The following is a 19,700-nucleotide window of genomic DNA, read 5'->3' on the forward strand; positions in this document are numbered from 1 at the left end:
GTAGGAAGGAGAAGAAGGACACGCAGTCTGCGCTCGACGACCTCGCTCGCTCGTGGTCTTTCGCGGCCACGTAGTGCCACGCGTGAATTCGAGTACCGCGATAGTTTGCACGCGTCAAAGTCGTGCAATTATCCCCCACTAATACCATAGTACTATGCTATTACGCTCGTTATTACCAGCCGCGGTCGATCACACACGCCAGCACGGGCCGGTCGTTCCGTCGGTAGCGCGTGCCGCGTGTGCTTTTTCATCCACCGCGCTACGACCACCGTCACACCGCGCACGCTACCTGGACAAACACGTTACCCCGCGTGTGCAACCGCGTACACGGCCGGTTCGTTCCAATCCTGTCGGCCGCTTAGCGGGAACTGGAGACGAAAACCTTGCCCGCACCGCGTTGCCGTCCTCCGGACTCGCTCCAAACTCACTCTCATTCTCTGCCCCCCTTGCTGCCTCAACCCCTGAATCGCGTTCTCGCTCTTGTCCTCTTTCCGCGCTTCACCCCTCTCGCTCGAGCCGCGTTCTCACACTCCGCGCGCTTCTCAGCGAAACTTTCCCGGCGTCGGGACACGCTACTACTACCACCACCACCGCCGCTGCCGCCAACGGTACCAACACCACCGCTCCTCTACTACCACCGTCACCCGTCGCGCCGTTACCGCCGTCTTTCCAACATTTACTAACACCGACAACGAGATTCTCCGCACATCTATGACGTTTCTCTACCACCAGATACATCCCCCCTTTCATTCCAATTCTCCCCGGTCGGACGGCGGCGTTTCTCTTTTCTTCGCTTATCCTTCTCTGGTTCTCCTTCAAGTTTCACCCAACTTTTCCAACCCCCACGAGAAGCACGAACAACGTCGACGCTGCCGCGACAACATACGCTATATCCCGCGCGCGCGAGGATCTTTTCTATCTTTATTTTCTTTCGCCTGCTAACTTGTCGGTTCGTCCGTTCGCTTCTTATCCGGGGAATGCGCGTTACAGCCTTTCACGAATATTCTCTAACGTTATAACACCTCTTTCTCTTTGTCCTCCCTTTTGCTCTGTGCTTGTTTCTTTTCTATCCAACTCTTTATCCGCGCAGAAATAACCCGAGCTATATAGAAACCGATAAAATGATTGTGTCAAGTACCGTTTTGGAAATTTAATGAAAAAACTACTTAAGTCGTGTTAGTTCTTTTTATGCGGATATTGGAAAATCGTTTCACGTTCCCTTTGATACAAAGCATCCAAGACGCTTCAGATCGGCGTAATTCCCTAAGTTCATAGCGTTGCCACCGAGTTTGCCAGCTCGTAAAGCGAGCAGCATGAATTTTGCTCTCAGGCAGTAGATCGAGACGCGCTGGATCAGACGTTAGTGCAACTACGACAGTGATTTATCAGAAGCGGGTGACAAAGCGTTTGACTACCGTAAATGCAGGAATACTGTGGATTAAACGTATTCGAACATTGTCAATGTTAGTGTGTCATTATACCGATACGTCCTCCAGATTATAATCGCATTACCATATAACGTAATCAACGAAATTCAATCAAAAGAAAAGCGACGCGAAAGAGAATCTTTCGCAATCTTTTGAAACTTGGAATTGAACTCGATAGTGTTCAACCTCCCTTTTCCCATAAAACATTTATTCATACAAACACAAAGACCAACTCTTCAGAATAATTGGAAAACGTTTTTAGAAGGCATGCCCGATTAATTAAAATCCATAATGGGAGAAGAATCCAGGCCAAGGCGGAGTAGAGAAATAAGAAAAAACTTGTGTGAACCATTAAACCGATGGAAGAGCTCTCGGTCAAAAGACTTTTACGTGTGAATCATAATGCGGCAAATCTCGTAAGCCCGAGAGCAACTGCGTCGGACGAGAAAATGTCTATTGTAGCGTGCATACCTTAAGCAGTGGCACGCTTCGAGAGGAGCAGAAGGGAGCGGAAAATGGGGTGTGCGCGTGGCCGGACGTCGTGACGCCTGCGTCAATCTGCGATTCATTGCCCTGGCAACGGCGACGCTTCACCATCGCCGTGCCTTTTTCTCTTTCCCGCTAAGCTCAATCGTCGTTTCACTTATCTCTTTCGACATACGGATATTCCCATTTACCTCTCCTACCCGACTTCCGCCTCATGTGCCCGCTCGCCGCGTTTTACTACTGGATGCTTCTTATTCTCGCATCACGAGAACAAACCGTTGTGGCTTCTACGACGTAACAAGTGGATATACTCATTTCTGGAACGATCATTTTCCGTCCTTGTATATCTTTTACTGTCTACATAGATTTCGTTTATTCAATGCGAGCTTGATTCGACGCGTTGTTCTACGATATCGTTTTTCGATAATCGCCTGCATACGATACAATTTTCGGCTAAGTACGATGTTCCCAATTACCGAAAAGAGAGGGATTACGTTGATAACGTTTATTCGTAAATTAGTTTTCGTGAAATGAAATAGGTAAACAGCGTGGCAGTTTTGCTCTCAAATAGCGCGAAATGAGACGCTACATCTTTTACTTGTCTTCCGCGCCGCGCAAAAGAGAAAAGAAAAACGCTATCATTCTTCACGCTTTCAAAGGGAAATACATGTCCCACGGAAAGCGTGACGAGTTATGACTGGAGAAACAGTGCTCAAACTCGACACACCTTTGTATCTTTCACTATAAAACTCGTTCTCGACTATCTTTTTTCCCCACTCAACTGAATCTACCTAATTAAAATTCAGTATTTACCTGGTGAAGCTTTATCGCTGCCTTGGCAGAGATAAAACGAAAATCTTTTCAACATTAAACGACGCGAATATAACTACAACTTACAAAGAGCTCGCATATTTCACGGTACACCCCTACGCTACTGGATAAGTGATGCGTGACCGAAAGGAGAAGAGGAGTTTCCCAAGTCTGGCGACTCACGGCCCGAACCACGTTACCTTTTTATCGACGAAAAGACGAGACTTGCTGGCAAAAAACATAACTTCCACTTTGGAGGGTATACTTAAGTGCTACATTCTCGCAGCTAAAGAAATTTCTCGGATGTTCCTAAGCACGTACCGCACCGTATTACGTATTATACCAAAATCTCGACTCAAGCGAAGTATACCTGAAGCAACACTTTTGCTAATTTTCTGAAATGTTTGCAACCAAATCCCTCGAATCCAGGTACACGTCTTTGAAAGGGAATTAAATTCACGAAAGAAGAAACTTTTTAAATAGTCGCTATTTTCCCCATTGAATCCAGTACTTTCCACTTTCATCGATTGAATAACACAGTCTCCTCCGTTCCCCTTTACGCGGATAAAGTTCTCTGTCATAATAACTTCGGCGTCTCTAAATGGTACGTATATCCGTAATAAATTGTTCTTGCAAACTTTCTAGATGGCGAGCTATATAAATAGTCTCGTGGAATCTTCCCCGCTTCGTACGTTTCCTGCAACCCACCTTCACCCCGAACCAACCTCAACCCCTCTACGAGACGTCGCTATACTACTCTTAAAGATGCTTTTCATTGCACTCCCACACGGTGGAATCCGATCGATGCGACTGTCCCATTCTAACGCGAGGAACTAGCCTCGTCCAACGTCCTTCTTCAACGAACCGGACTTCGAATCCTACTATACGCATTTTCCATTGTGTACTCCGCGACCTTATCTCCGCTCGTTCCTACTATCCCTTAAAATCTCCGTCGCTTCTCGCGTTTCCTTTTTCTCCGCTGTCGCGTTTCTTCCGAACAGATGTGAACTTCGATACTCGGCTACAAAGGAGAGCATAGGTGGCTGGATAGGTGTGCTCGTTTCACAAGTCCTCGCGCAGTCGTGATTTCTCCGTTTTCTTACAAAATATTTCCTCAAGAAGACTTGTTAAGCTACCTTTACGAATTTCGCCACGAAAATCCTTACCGTTTCATTCCTCGTACCGCCGAGCTCCCGTTAGTTGCCTTTTAATCTTTTTGTCCGGCTCGTTTCTTTGACCCCATTGTTACCACTCGTTACGGTTTGCATCGACTTAATTGACTTTTGTTTTACCTCAACCCGAGGGATCTCGTCGCCGAGATCGTAAACGTGTTCACGCTGTATAGCTGTGTGCGTGCTCATAAATTCCCAGGGAACCACTTGGTGTGCGTTAGGAGTTTGTTCGGATATTAACTGTTACGACGATTTAAATCGCAGAGGAAGTTAATAAATTCAGGGAAGGTATGTTCAGAGAGATACAAACGACGAGAGCTCGCGAGAAATATTCAAATAACTCCTATCAATAAAATATCGCTTGGCGATCCCGTCGGGCTCGAGTGTTACTTTGACACCCTTTGATCGACACCTTGTAAGAGGAGTGAAAACGACCACGGTCGAAGATTTCACACCTTTGATTGAATCAGAAATACACTCAAAGAATCATTCCAGCCTTACTGCACTTTCTAAAGCGTTGGCGTAATAATAAATCTGAAGGAACGTGCAACTCGCAAAAAGGGTGGGATATAATTTTCGTAAGCTAAATTCATGGGAACTGCCTATTCATTTCCAGCTCGAAAGACTTCGTGCCTCTTTCGGTTTACCGAGAAAAGTTTTGCATGTGCGCTGAAGTTTTCACCCGCAATTAAACTTGCTGGATAGTAATAAGACTTCCTCTCTTATACGTTCCACCTGCTTGGTTGAATTAATGAAGTAGACTTATTTCTACTTAGTAACTAAAGCTTTTGATGTTATGCTATTGATTCGATAAAAGTTGAAAATTTATTCATAAATAAACTTAGCTACAGTTGCTTTCAACCGAGTGCAATCTGTGCTGTAATTGTAAAATTAGTTTGCAAAGGAATTTCGTTTAAAACCGAATAAATAATATATAACAACATTGATGCGCTGTTACGTGAATATTGTTAAGCGTGAGGGAGTGGTCATCAAACCAGTTTTAAAGGAGATCTCAATTGCTAACATGCAGCCTGGAACCAGCCCAAACGTTACTCTCGTAATTTCTCAATCCTTAAGGATGTATTGGCTATACAGTCAATCCCAAAAGTTTATGCACTTTAGAAANCGTCAATACTTAATTGAATATTTCCTTCTGTACTTTTTAGCAAGTAGCTATTTATTATTAGCATTATTCTTCCGACGTCTGATTTCTTTTTAATTATAGGAAATGCGTTTTTCTAAGGTACATAACTTTTGGGATTGACTGTATCGCCAATACATCCTTAAAGGCACGAGATATGATGAACGAGAAAAAGCCAATTGCGAACAGTTGATGCACACAGTCATTACGAGAAATGTACTAGTAAAAATATCTGATTGTTTTCCCGAAATCGCTTAACAAAGCAACAAAAGAGACAACGCAACCGTGGAGAGAACATAAACATTGCTAAACGAAGTGTGCTGCTGTACATAGATAGTAACAGTCAGCATTCAACTCGAAATTTATGAGAACAAAAGCCGCAAAAGTGCAACCATGGTATTTTATACATATTGTTCAATATCGCGATATGTCAGGAAAAATAATAGAACTATGTATTTAATGGCTAAATTGGCCAATTGCTTAATAAATACGTAAAGACGTCATTTTAAGCCAAATTGATAGATTCAAAAAAGTGTAAAAAAAACGATCATACATTTTTAGTTACACGACTAAATAATTATACATATATCTATAGACATCAAATTATTTTAAACTGATCTACATTAGGGATTATTTTCAATATCAGAAAAATATTTACTGTAAAATTGATGTAAAAATTCTTGATATAATTTAAATGAATCTGAATTTGCTTCGAAACATTTTTAACTCAGTTTAAAATAAATGTTAGAAATAATACGTGTAAAGAAATAACACTTACTGAAATGAAGATTCATTCAAAGAAAGGACGCAATCTCGTTTGACTTGTTGACATCTCGCGTTCTTTGGAATATCTGTAATGAAAAAGATACGCTGGATTTACTACTTGGTTACTTCACACTTTTGCTAAAGTAGTTTGTCGTACATGCTATAATAATCGACGAATGTATCTTCGTTACTTCTTCCTCTACTTTTCTTAATCTTCAAACACATTATCACTGTATGTTACAATAAAACGAAAAGCTAATGAGAATTCAACGACTAACCCCCTAAATTACTATCGAATCCAATTTTAATATCCCCTTGAATTCTCGACAATGCACATTTATTCTCCACGTTTAGATTACACAATTAACAGAAACATTCACTTTCGACTAACACTCTTTTCTATTAAACTTGAAAATACATATAACAATGTTAATTGATAGATCACGACTGATGCATCACAAGTATAACTAGCATCCCACAGAAGTTTTAAAATTACTCTCTAAATTTTGATTTATCTGCGCAGAAATTGGAGGGGAACCGCGACGAAGGTAACGCACCAGGTGTCCGTTTGGAAAGTTCATGGCCAGACGCCATGTTGGTGTTGCAGTCACCTACTGTATCGACCTCAATAAAGAGTTGGGGGCAGCACTAGTATGGGGAACACGCAGATATACCACAGAGATAATATAAATAGAGTAGAGAAGTCAGCCACAAACGTGACTCGCAAATAGGAAGAGAAAGAAGACAAAGATTACTACCTCTCTCTCTCTCTCTCTCTCTATAACGACGTGTGCGCAATACTCACGTGGCCGTGAGCACTCCCATTTTCTCTCTGGTTCTGTTTTGTCATGTATGTAATCTTTATTCGGCATTCAAAGAAATGATATTCAATAAGATTATATTATTTATATAATACAATTCGTCCGAGAAATTTGCATACCATCGAAGTTGGATTTATTGTTGTAACTCTCGTATATACATTATTCCTGCTTCTATAATTACGCACATACTTAACTGAAGTTTGTAGAAACTGGGAGAAAAATGTCATTTACAACATTCTTTAGATTCAATATGAATTTATTTGCTAATCTTAATTTCCCGAAGTGTCACGTGCATAGCATGCTGCAAATATGCAATAAAAATATCGAAACAAACGTGGGGAGGCACGTAAAAATACAGGTTAGCCCTATCACGCTTTTATACTAATTCAACAATGAATGATGTTCATCTTTTTATATTCGTCTTATAAGAAGAGTATTACGATTGTTATACGCCTTCACTTCGTTTCTTGATTATTTTTAATGTTAATTTTTGAAACAATTTATTAAGGGTAGGGTTGGATTCATGCTGTCAGAAAGATGAAAGATAATATTTTCGTTGATATTATGGATGGATCGACTCCTAAAATGTTACAAGTTGTTATACCAAAATCCGAAAAGCCTGAGAAATTAAGTTATGGCTGTAGTATCAGAGCTGAAGGAACATTAGCTTTAAGTCCGAATGGTAGAATTGAGTTACACGCAAATAACGTTGCCGTAATCGGCTCGTGTGATGTTATGGATGGATATCCTTTTGCCCCAAGAAAACAGTATCCTGAAGATTACGTTAGGCAGTATTTGCATTTAAGGCCGAGAACTAGAAAGTTTTCATCTCTGTTAAGATTGCGTGATTTGGCATCTGCTACTTTTGAGAATTATTTAAGGAATAAGGGTTTCATTAGTATGCATACACCAGTTTTGACTTCAAATGATTGCGAAGGTGCTGGTGAATTATTTTTAGTAAAACCAGATTCTAAAGATTTATCAAATTCAATGAGAAAAGAAGGTCTGACAGAAGAAGAATCATACTTTAATACTAAGACTTTCTTAACTGTTTCTGGACAGTTACATTTAGAAGCAGTTTCAAGGTAATTTAAAGAGTAGAATTATCTACTAACAGACAAAGAGATGTCACAGAAATACATGTGTTTAATCTTTCAGAGCATTTACAAAAGTCTATACTTTTGGACCAACATTTAGAGCTGAAAACTCTAAATCAAGGTTGCATTTATCCGAATTTCGTATGTTAGAAGCAGAATTAGCATTTGTTAATGACATAAACGTTATAATGGATGAGGTAGAATTAATGATAAAGTATGTACTTAAAGAAATATTTGAAAAGGGTGCTTCTGATATAGAAGTAATAGGTGGTCAGGATGTGCAATGGTTGACCGAAAAATTTGCACGTATAACTTACGACGATGCAATTGATATTCTACAAAATAATGCAAACTCCTTAGAGAAATCTATTACGTATGGAGACAGTCTATCCAAAGAACATGAATTGTTTTTAGTGAAACGAAATAATAATATTCCAGTGTTTATTATAAACTGGCCAAAAGAAGGCAAACCCTTTTATATGAAGGAATGTGAAGACGATAGTTCAAAGGTAGGTATAGCGATCTCGAGTTCTTCTCGAGTAGTAATCATCATTAGGGTACATGTATGATCCTTCTTAAAGGTTGCTGCCATGGATCTTTTAGTACCTACTGTAGGAGAATTAGTGGGAGGGAGCATACGCGAAGATGATTATGAAAAGTTAAAATCAAAGTTACCCTTGACCACCGATCTGGCTTGGTATTTAGAACTTCGAAAGTACGGCAATGTTTCAACAGGAGGATTTGGAATGGGATTCGAAAGATTTTTACAATATGCTTTTAATATACCCAATATTAAGGATACCCTCCCTTTCCCAAGGTGGCCCCATAACTGCAGTTTGTAGATAAAGCTCTCGAAATTTGTGTACGTAATTATCCCATAATAAACAAGGAAATGTAACATAAATGAAAATAATAATTACAAATTCATCGTTTTTGCTAAATTCATTTTATTATATTCTCAATTTGAAATGCTACAAAACTTTATCATACTAAGGACAAGGAGCAGTAATTAGTCATTCTAATACATTGTTCTTTTTTTCTAAAAATAAGTTTTTATTGAATATTGAGACAAATCTCAACTAAAGAATAACTTCTCTTATTGATACCTTTTTATTTGTTCAAATATTTTTATAGTTAAAAATTTTAAACCTCTAAAGTTTCTCAGTAGTTGATTATCGTAAGGGATACTTTAGAAAGGTAAATTTAGGATCATAAATAAGCAACCAAAGGATGTCAGACCCCGAATAATTAACAAGATTTTCTTTTATACAACAAAATAATCCTTCTCTAGTAGATAACTACTCTTTCTTCCTCTTACCCAATATCGTCGGGATTATTTTTTTACGTTGCTATTATATACACAATCAACAATTTTATATCACACAATTTGTACACCTAACTAAATTGGGTAATCGGTCATTATTCCTTCCTCGTGAGACTTGAATTTTCGTAGTTTTAAAAATCAAGTGGGGGCAACGTTTCTAAAAAACATGCTATCGAATATCATTCGAGTGTTTTTACAAAGTACAAACAGTATGAAATTCGCAGTTAGTCAGGTGCACATCGATAATTATGTTTCTGGCATTCCACTGCCAGGAAATACGATTGCACTCGATATTATCGGGAATGCTACTATGCTCGCTCTAGTTAAATTGTTTCGGTTACATTACATATGTACAGTTTTCTTATTCTCTTTCGCCGTGATTAAAATTTAAAAATTACTACTCTCACACGTCCGCATTCGTACATTACAACACGTATCTTTTAACATTATACGACGTGATGACCGAGAAATAATAGATAAATATAATTAATCTATCTTACTATTATTTAAATAGTAGTTCAAAGGAATAAGTGAAAGCTTAGCATAAAAATGCAGAAAATAGAAAGTGAACTACTGAGAAGTGAATCATAGAATAAAAAGGGAAGAAAGCAAAAGATTTGATCATCAGGTTACATCAAGTCGTATAAGCTGCACAAATGTGATGTACAATGTATCCGACGCTAAAAATAAGTAGTACGAAAAACACGAATACACTCGGATCACACATTCTCGCGCGTACACGACTTCAAACTCATTATGTACACTATTTACATAATTGAGCAGAGTCCTGATAACTCTTGCCCTTTCTCCACGGGAGGTAAAACTGACAGTTTTCTACCTTGTAAAGCAGGTTTGATAGAAGCAGGCACCAAAGGTTCTACCACCTCTTCCTCGGTAGGCGCTTCAACTACAGCTTTTTCTTTTTCCTTTGATTCCTCTGGTTCTTTATTAACACATAACGGTTTTGTAATATTAATTTTAATTCGAGAAGGCGCTGCTGGTATCGCTGCGGGTGTAGAATCCAACTCTACGTTTCCGTCTATAGAACTTTTCACTGCAGCATGCGTCGTATCGACCGCCGCGGGTTCCGTTATAACGCTCTCCTCGGGTTCTATTTTTGGAAATTTGAAATAAGTTAATACAAAATAATCAGTATACACATTATCAATTACGCCGTAATATATGTATATTTGCGTACCTGGCTCCGGGTCAATAGGTTCTGGTTTTATTTCTACATGACTGAAGTCGAAGTGTTCCTCTTCTAATTGCTCTTCAGGTTCGTCAATCGGTTCTTCTTTAATTTTAATACTTTCGAAAGATTTATCCACAATTTCTGCTTCGGGTACTTCAGTTTCAGTGGTCGTGTGCATTTTCTCTTTATCTGTACTCTCCATTTCGACATCCTCCTTAACGCTACTGGTTTCCAGTTCCTGTTCATTCTCTTCCTGATTCTGTTCAATGTCTGCGTTAGTTTCAATGGCAGTTTCCTCTTTATTTTCCACCTCTGTAGTTTCTTCCGGTGCATTATCATCTACTGCTTCGTCCGATGGTTCGGCTGTTTCAAAATCGGATCTAAATGTCTCCGCAGCATTTAATTCATCACCTTTACTTTCTTCTCCGCACATTTCATCGGAGCTTTCCTTCTTTTCATCTTCCATTTCCTCGATTGTCTCTTCGAGCGCTAACGCAGATTTTTCCAAAGCTCTCTAATTGCGTAAAAAAAGTAAAGTGTTATCACTTCAATTGTACTGAATTAAAGAAAGGATAGAATTGACAGATGTGATATACTTCATTATTCTGAACATGCTGAACAGAATTGTAGGCAAATAAAAACATTATTTATTACCTCATTTTCTAATATGTACGAGTAGAAAAAATTTTGATTTAATATATTATAAATTACTTATATATAATACATTCAAAAGAAGCGAAATATATCGAGTTTGCTAAAAAATAAATATTCAAAGAACTAAGAGAATAAATGAAACGAAAATATACAGTTGCTTCTAATTACATTACATATTCTAGTGTCTATGTATTTCCGCTATATTTACAAATGTGATGAAATATTGTCTGCAACGTGCAATGTACGAATATGAATTATTAAGAAGCACATACCACAAGACTTTTTTCCTATTTTTTTTGTAAGAATGCAACAAATGGAAAATCCGTTAATAAACTTATATGGATATTTAGTCGCTTGAAAGTATGACAAAAACCTTAACTGAAAATACAAAAGAAACTAAAACAAGTAATAAAACGAACCTTGTAATCGTCGAGACACAATGGATGATAATTCTTTCCCTCGAAATTAATCGCTGGCCTTAAATGCCACTCCTCTTTTTCCTCATTATAAAATTGTTCAAATGCATCGTGGCACACTTGACATCTTGAATCCTCATCACTTCCAGTTGGAACACTCGGCTGTAATGCTTCTTGAGGAGACTCTTCTGCAGTGATACCTTCGGTATCGGCTGTCTGTTTTTCAGTTTCGAACCAACTTTGTGCTAAATGGAATTAAAAAAGAGATTAGATGGTCTTTTACTTTTATGAGATTGATGAAGATTATAAGTGAGAATGATTACCTCTATCTTCCAAATCTTCAATCTCTTCGAACTGTATCCAATCGCTAACATCGTAGTACCAAGGTCGTGAATGGGCCTTTCTCGCGGAATCTCTTTCCCGCCTATTTTGCCTAAAATGCCAATCTAAATGATGACTATAACGCGTCGCTAATTCCGGTGCAAATCTAGCACCGCAAGAACTACACTGCATTCCACTGTACAATGCAGCCGCGATTGCTGGTTGTTTACTAAAACAGAATATCCTCAATTAAGAAACAAATAGAAGACCAAATACTTAATCATAAAATATTGCCGTTAATTATAATACAAAATTATGTCAAAGCATGCTTACACTTTAAGCGTTTCTGGCTTATCAAACGAAACGGGGGTAATCTCCGGTTCTTTCGTTTCCTCTACCTCTTGCTTCTTTTGCTCGGCGAGATTCGGCACCATGCCGGTCTCGACTAATCTCTGAAATAGTTCGTTCATATTCAACGGTAACGATAACGCTGGAGCAGCTGCGGCTGGATTTTCGACTGGCTCGGCTTGATACGATAATCCAGACGACGGTGCCATTGCAGACGGCAGTGCGGAAGATAACATGTCCAATTGTAAATCTGGAACAAGATAAATTTTCGCTACAAGTCTAATGAAATATTACAGAAAAGAGTACACCGTGTAAACGTTTCACTGTTACACACGGTATATTTTCGTGAATATTATATTTACCCGGTTTAGGCGTAGATCTGAGATCTGAACCATCCTGTGACGTCGATTCAGGCTCGATGATAGAGAACGGGGTTGGCGCGGAAGCTGCATCTACTTTCGGCTTTTGCGTCAACAGAGGTGGAGACGGTGATGATTCAATAGGTTCTTCACCTTTCATACCCGCGATCTTAACATATCCTGGTCGAACACCTCTTGGCAATACCGAAAATCTTATAAAATGTTTTTTATCTCTGACAATGATAGGCTTAGGCAGTCCTCCGAATTCAACCTTGAATGGACGCCCATTCAAAAGAACCGTTTGCAGCGAGTCTATGAATTCCAACGTATGAGGTTTTCCCTCGATTTCGAATCTATACATATCACAATGAAATATACATGTTTAAAAACCATGCGCTACACGACATTTGTTTTAAAATTTGGATCAACACGAAAATACTCACATTTGGGGCTTTGGGTCTAAAAATACAGGAACCATGTTTCGGGCATTAATAATAAGATTAATCTTGGCAACCACCAGATCGGTTCTCTTCACAGTGCCAATTTTAACATGAGGCGGTGGCCCTTCTAATTTCACACTAACTTTTTTACCACCGATATCTACTGTTACGGGCATACCACCGAAATAACATTCGTACCATCTATCATCGATGTACAACTCTCTCGTTGGTGCACCTAACTTAATTCTGAAAAAGGGATGAACAAATTTTTATAAAACCTCGACTTCGGAAAAAAGACACGTTATCACGTACTTTACATTAATCTAATACATACCTATGAACTTCACCTTCATACATGAACTCCTTGTATTGATCATTAAATGCACAAGTTACCGTATCTTTGTCATCAATCAAAATCCGTCGTATACCATCTTGAAATCCAATTTCTCTCGGATCGTCCCAGTTCATAAAAACGACTCCAGTTTGACCGTAGTATCTAATTTCACGCGGTATACTGTCTATATTTATAGATTTCATTGTGTCTCTCGCGATTTCGTCCAGCAGTTTTGGATCTGGCGGCGGCAATTCACGGCTATGAGGATTCTGATTTTTAAGCATCGTAGACGTATAATTCTGATCACCATCTTCGAGGTCATACTTCGCGGATGAACTCGGGGACGCGTTTCTCGAAGCACTCAATGAAGACATATTCGGATTTGATACAAGATTCGACATTGGCCCGTTGTTCATCATCATTCCAGGTCCATTTATGCCCGATAATGATATACCAGGATTTGACATGCCGATCGGGCCGATCGGACCATTCGATAATAAATTCGACATAAGCGGCCCGTTAGCTCCCATCGGTCCTATCATACCAGGACCCAGGCGAGGATTCGGACCAAGATGATTAAAACCACCGTGATATTGATAATCGGCTCGCATCGGGCCGAAGTGTCTTGGATTTTGCCAAGGACCAACAGGTCTGAAATCTGAATTAAAATGCCCTTGCGGACCACCGTATGGAGGCCCCGGTGGATGAGCCCATGGTCCTGGTTGCTGCCATTGTTGATTCTGCCATCTAGGACCATTCGGATTCCTTGTGATAGGATGATCTTTATTTCGCATCATTTCCTTATCGTTAGAAGGACTGAAGGTGGACGTACGATCTCCAGAACCACCAAGATCCAAATTTACACCTTTCTCCCATACGATAGATCCTACTTCTTTTTCTTTCCTTTGCGCGGCTCTTAGTTTTCTGTCTTCGCTCATGTGCAAGACTTCTTGGATAAGATTGTTGTATTGAGTCTTGGTAATAGAACCTTGATTCAGTTGCTCGGCAGCTTGTTTCATTATAATTTCAATATTCCTATCCTCGTTCTTCTCAGGTTTATCGTTCTCTCGACCTCTCCTATTCGGTCTGTCCTGATCTTCATTCGACAACGTTCTCCGTCTTTCTTTAGGATCATCCGGAAGTTTATTGTAAAGCCTGAGCCTACCCAATCTATCTCTATTTCGATCTCTACCATCTCGCTTGTCATCGATATTATTAGCCTGTTTTTCTCTATCATTCTTTGACGGCGTCTTCAATTTCGCCCAACCATCTTTGCCATCTTCTCCGGATATTACAGGCGGAGGCGGCGTCGGAGGTCGTCCAGCTTTGGGATGAGTTAACGTTCGCAAATCAACGTCTTCGTTTCCAAATAATCTGTTAAAATTTCAAGAGACATTTGCATCAATAATACATAACATCCTAGATGAAATTATGACAGAAAGTGAAGATACTTACGCATCAAACTTCTCAGCCTTCGTTTTCTTATTCAACGTAGATTCTATGTGCTCCGAACTTTGTCGTTTATTAGAATTAACTGCTGGCGGCAATACACGCAAATCTAAGTCCTCTTCTGAAAAAGATTTCGAAACAAAGTGAAATAACTCATAGTTTATAGAAGCGTTATATTCGTATTTAATTTTACCAATATATAGGATCATTGCATCCTCTTTTGCATGCTAGTTTTATATCTTCAAAAAATGAAATATTTTTGTTTCGTTCGAAACAAAAACAAAGAATATGAGTTCACTCTTAAGGATTCAAAATAACATTACAGTTGACATTGTGATACGCAAGTATTTATAAGGGGTATCATTATTGCAATCATACATCGTACAAATTAACTCACCATTAATCAATGAAAAGTATTCGACACTTGTGTCTGTAAATGATTTGTATTTATATCGTAAAGTATAAGTTGTGAACTCACTCTTTTCGGATACCGAGGCGGGTGCACCTGGAAGAGGTAGTGTAGCTCTCAAGTCTTCATCTCTGTTGGACGCTTCCGAAGTTAACTCCGCAGCTGTTTGAACATTACCAGCATTCGCTGGAGAGCGCTCTGGACTAAGACTGTCATCCTTGTTACGCCTTACGTAATTTCTCTGTCTAGTATTCGGTCGTATTTCTTTAAATGCAGGTGGGTGAGGAGGAGAGACTATCAAAGAACCGGACTGTTCCTCCTCGGTGACACCACCGGAACTGCTAAGACTTGAGTTGGACTTTGCGTCGTTACGCCTGGGAATTCTGTACGGAGGGCTTGGACTGCGTTTTCTCGATTTCGTATTCTTCTTTCGGTTTTTAGAAGTTTGAAAGGACTGAGGAGAGGTACGCGAGGATGGTGAACTGTCTTCACTGTCTTTCTCACGAGATTTGGATCTAATAGGACTCGCGTCCCTGTCGACTTTCGCTATCTTACTCGGAGACGTCTGAGGTTGCTTAGATCGCGATTTATTACCTAATTTCCTGTGCGAGGATTTTGAGGAAGCGGAAGACTTGTCGATCATCGAAGACGAAGAGCCTCGAGAATTCGAACTCTTTAAATCTTTCGATTTAGCATCATTACTACCACTTCCTCTGTTACCCGCAGGTAAACAACTATTACTACCCACAGACAAGATTTGAAAACTTTTGGAACTATTACTGTTTAGGTTACCACTACTATTACTAGACAATCGAGGGTCTTTCTTTTGACTTGTTCGATGCGACACAGCATCTTTATTTGCGTTACCACTGAAATTTTTATTATTATTATTGTTGAGGTTCGTATTAGCATTATTGTTATTACTAGCGTTTATCATCGCAGTATCGGAGCCGGCAAGATTTGTCGGAGACTTGTTGATAGTGCTAGTCACAGCCTGTTTCGAAAGTAACTGCTGTTTTAATTGATCTGAAAGTACAGTGTTTGTATTTGCCGCTAGCTGCGTTTGGCCTTCACCACGCGAATCCTTTTGAGCCGATGTACTTATTCGCTGCCGAGGATCCACGCTTGTAGCTGGAACGTCTTGAGTCGAAGTTGTCTTTATTCTTGGATCACGAGACACTGGTTTAGCTGAAGCTACTGCTATGCTACTAGCTGGCGCAATTCGTGGACCATTGTTCATTCCTGCACTTTTCAAAAGCGAAGCAGTCGCTGCTGGAAACTGGAAAGATAAAATATGATATTTAGTGACATGTATACGTATAATTTTACATGATTCCATTATATGCATACGTAACGCGTATGTAAATTTTATGGTATACGATTAAGACAAGTACCTGTTTTGCTACTTGTTTTGCTGTTTGATTTGGCACAGAAGTTACAGGCTTTCCTTGCGTGACGGTCTCCGTGGTTGATGTCACATGCGTTGTAGTAGTAACAGCAGCCTATTCAAATAAGAATGAATAAAATTTGATTGCTATTAAAATATACGGATGAAAATGAGATAATCGCGTGACTTACCAGTTCAGCTTTTAAATTCCCAGCTTGCTTATCAAGTTGCCGTTGCTGTTGCTCCAAATTAGCTTTAGCTTGAAGCAATTCCAACTCAATTTTCTTCTTCTGCAATTCTATTAGTTCCCGTTGCTTTTTCAATAATTGTTCTCGCATCGCTGCTTCCGTCGGTGTCACCGGATCACCTGGCGGAAGCTTAACAGGTGCTACAATCGGTTGCGAGATGGACGTTGCTGACTGTTGGGGCTAAAAATAGTGGAAACGTCGAGTATACACTTACGTCAAGTGTAAAGTACGAAATTCATTACAGAATAATTGAACATACCATTGAGAAGAAACGGGGGTTCACGTGAATAGATCCCGAAGAAACACTAGTAGGAGCGGCAGTGATTGGCCAGGCAGGATCGATGCTTTGCACCCGTACATCCAGAGAAAATAGTTTATTCGCAGGAAATACATCATTCCAAGTTTGTCTCAATTTCCACATGCTGGCTCTAGTATTCTCATCGACCTGTTTATTTACACACTATTATAACCATCTGAGTTTTTTCATTTCTTTTTGATTCTTGTAAAGAGTTAAGATAACAGATTTGAGTATACATAGTATGACTAGGAGAGTAGAGTACAATGACCTACCATTGACTGAACTATTATCTTATAGTTAACAGTGTAAAGCAGATTTATAGCTATACGTATGTTATTTTCGAACACAGAGATGAAGTAGAACATGGAAAGGATTGAGAAAACATACCTTTTCAAACACTCCACAAAAAGTGTTCACAATATTTTGTGTGAACAGGTTTAAATATGCTCCATTAACGTTCTTTACAATTGAATCGATCAAATAAAGAACCGGTAATTTTATGTCACTCCTCACCTGTTGAAATATAATATAATACATTTAGACTTATATTATATTATACATTTATTACTTTAAAACGTTAATTATAAGAATTATCATATCTTGCATCATAGTGTATCTACGAAACTAATGTACAACTGCATAGTGAAAGAACGAAGAGAAAGTAGTAGCACAAACACTTAATTTTCATGTGTTATAGTTTTTGCTACATTTTAGGTCAGAAAGAGATAGTTACATCTAATAAAAATTAATGACTCGTGGATACTTGTAAGGTTTAAAAAAAACAGAACAGTTAAACTTTTAGAGGCTTTCACGTTTTATGTAAATAATAAAAATAACTTAACATTAAATAATTGCGCAACATGGAAGCACATTAATATATTTTACAATGTACAAAACAACTTGTATTTAAATAATACAACAATACAAATAGGTAACCTTTTGCAGATGATTCTCGACAGCTTGGACAATCGCTGATGCATGTTCTATGTTGTCTTCTGCCAGCATAGTAAGCATATTGATGAGTGGCTTACTGTTGATCGTCAGATCGGATAATGATGAGATATACTCATCTGCGATTTCTTTAGACTTTGTTGATGTCATGATGTTCTTTTGTTGCCAGGTGATAAGAGCAACAAATCTTCGTCAACTTGACAGTGATAATTAACTGTGACACACAAAAAATGCATATTAAATAGTTTTGCTAGAGGAAGGCAATAAAATAGACACATATCTCTTACAGTAATATAGTAAAAGAATATTGAATACAAGTTCAAATTATACTTGGTGTACAATTATGAAAGTACAAATTGTTTGTTCAATATTACACTTGACTTTCTATGGTTAGGGTATTCCACTTTTACTGAATTGATGAAGTATATAGGACACAATTGTTGGACACATATACAGTTTCTTAAAATTATGTTTATAGTTGATGGATTAATAGTATTAATGACCTCAAGAGGTGAACAAGGCGAACAGAAAGTAGTATATTACTGTTTCTATTTATGTAATGTTATTTGAAATTTCAGCCTTTTTACAAAAGGTTGATGCACCATGACCACGTATCGATTTTTCTCTAGAGTTTAGCAATCAGACACTCTCCAAAAGCTTTTGTTACACTAATCCAATGTCCATGCACGTTCTAGAAATTCAGCACAGATATCTAAATGTACACGAATACCAAATACGCATCTGGATCTCTTTAACGCCTGCCGAGTAAACTAAACTATTCGGTATTGCGGTTTCACATTTTGCGGTGGGTTTTATCGGGAGCACTACAAGCAACACTAATTAACAATTACCTCTTTAACGCATTTCGAAAAAACTGGAATACTCCGAACTACAATTATTTCAACTTTTCGCGATGATCATGCGGACACTACTGCTATGCCAAACGGGATATCCACGTAAAATGGCTACCATTCCTTTGTATCTTCTAACGGGATTACAGGAATACAACGCTCGTCCTGATTGGTCGAATTTCTTACGCCGTCGGTTGAATTTTAGGAAAGGACCAATCGCGGCCTGTGTTGCACAATGCGACGACCAGTTTGCTTAGTATACGAGAATTCCACCGTTCGTTGGCGTCACTACTGAGCTAAATGAAAGCATATAGAAGCAGAGTGAAGCAGAGAGAAACTGAGACTGAGAGTGCTGAGTTCTTTGTTCTCAAGTGAAACCGCAACGAAAGTGCTGCACCTTGTGGCCAACTCAGGAAAGAGGTCCACCGTAGCGTAGATACAATCAGAGAGTTCCTCTCCGATACAATATAGGCAGTATCAAATATTTGTGCAAATGTATATTTGTTACATGCAGGATCATTCGCATTCATTTCTCTAGCGGAAGAATATAATATTTTGCTAAAAGTACAAAGAAATAGTTGCGCGGCAGATTGGTGATTCGAGACATAATGGTTTTTTTTCAGCTGTAACTGAAGTACTTAAGCTAAGGAGTGGATCATAGCGACGGAACAACTTAATTACACTGCCTAGTCATAAAAATCGGTCCTCTTTAGCGAAGGAAAATCGTAATTTCTTTATTTTCGCACTTATACCTGAGCGACAGCTTATTCTTAAGAGTTGTCAAGGATAGTAAACCCGGAATTCATCACCTTCTTAAATGGTTTTACGATAATAATTTTGGGGTTGCTCGTGAAGTCATCTAGCGTTCACGGCTGCGAACTTGTTCATTATCACGATCTTTTTAAAGGATACTTTATATTGAACGACTACGCTGTTATAAACATTATTATTATTCTCCATCCTTAACTCTGATAAATCATAATACTTCTCTCATATCAAA

General features: G+C 38.9%; 2 protein-coding genes across 8 annotated transcripts; one reads left to right on the forward strand and one right to left on the reverse strand.

The window, feature by feature from the left end:
• The first annotated feature begins 349 nt into the window (after positions 1–349).
• AsnRS-m (asparagine--tRNA ligase, mitochondrial) lies at positions 350–8,660 on the forward strand. Of its 6 annotated transcripts, XM_026819807.1 has the most exons (6): positions 350–3,327; positions 4,095–4,183; positions 6,325–6,980; positions 7,136–7,707; positions 7,781–8,228; positions 8,301–8,660. In XM_026819807.1, exons 3-6 carry the CDS (start codon positions 6,843–6,845, stop codon positions 8,559–8,561), a joined length of 1,419 nt encoding a protein of 472 aa, XP_026675608.1. In that variant the 5' UTR covers positions 350–3,327; positions 4,095–4,183; positions 6,325–6,842; the 3' UTR covers positions 8,562–8,660. The 6 variants fall into 6 exon arrangements, with proteins under 6 accessions (XP_026675608.1, XP_017892797.1, XP_026675607.1 ...); XM_018037308.2 differs by having other exon boundaries at positions 350–4,183; XM_026819806.1 differs by lacking the exon at positions 4,095–4,183 and having other exon boundaries at positions 350–3,774.
• A 304-nt stretch (positions 8,661–8,964) lies between these two features.
• Positions 8,965–19,033, reverse strand: Pcf11 (Pcf11 cleavage and polyadenylation factor subunit). Of its 2 annotated transcripts, XM_018037312.2 has the most exons (17): positions 18,701–19,033; positions 17,835–18,063; positions 17,286–17,411; positions 16,860–17,045; positions 16,544–16,780; positions 16,360–16,467; positions 15,035–16,244; positions 14,563–14,677; positions 13,108–14,481; positions 12,777–13,019; positions 12,337–12,686; positions 11,960–12,224; positions 11,629–11,855; positions 11,309–11,550; positions 11,162–11,176; positions 10,242–10,749; positions 8,965–10,154 (listed from the first exon to the last, which is right to left on the reverse strand). In XM_018037312.2, the coding sequence occupies exons 2-17, from the start codon at positions 17,997–17,999 to the stop codon at positions 9,811–9,813; spliced, it is 5,715 nt and encodes a 1,904-aa protein (XP_017892801.1). In that variant the 5' UTR covers positions 18,000–18,063; positions 18,701–19,033; the 3' UTR covers positions 8,965–9,810. The 2 variants fall into 2 exon arrangements, with proteins under 2 accessions (XP_017892801.1, XP_017892802.1); XM_018037313.2 differs by lacking the exon at positions 11,162–11,176.
• Positions 19,034–19,700: the final 667 nt, after the last annotated feature.

This window comes from Ceratina calcarata, unplaced genomic scaffold (assembly GCF_001652005.2).
Source record: "Ceratina calcarata isolate Rehan_Ccalc_2016 unplaced genomic scaffold, ASM165200v1 scaffold162.2, whole genome shotgun sequence".
NCBI classification, from domain to species: domain Eukaryota; kingdom Metazoa; phylum Arthropoda; class Insecta; order Hymenoptera; family Apidae; genus Ceratina; species Ceratina calcarata.

Coding starts and splice junctions, on each gene's coding strand:
- AsnRS-m (XM_018037308.2), top strand. CDS start 6,843: ATGTCATTTACAACATTCTTTAGATTCAATATGAATTTATTTGCTAAT. Junction 7,708..7,780: donor CATTTAGAAGCAGTTTCAAG/GTAATTTAAAGA, acceptor TTAATCTTTCAG/AGCATTTACAAAAGTCTATA. Junction 8,229..8,300: donor GTGAAGACGATAGTTCAAAG/GTAGGTATAGCG, acceptor TCCTTCTTAAAG/GTTGCTGCCATGGATCTTTT.
- Pcf11 (XM_018037312.2), bottom strand. CDS start 17,999: ATGACATCAACAAAGTCTAAAGAAATCGCAGATGAGTATATCTCATCA. Junction 14,482..14,562: donor AAGGCTGAGAAGTTTGATGC/GTAAGTATCTTC, acceptor AAATTTTAACAG/ATTATTTGGAAACGAAGACG. Junction 11,856..11,959: donor AAGCCAGAAACGCTTAAAGT/GTAAGCATGCTT, acceptor ATTCTGTTTTAG/TAAACAACCAGCAATCGCGG.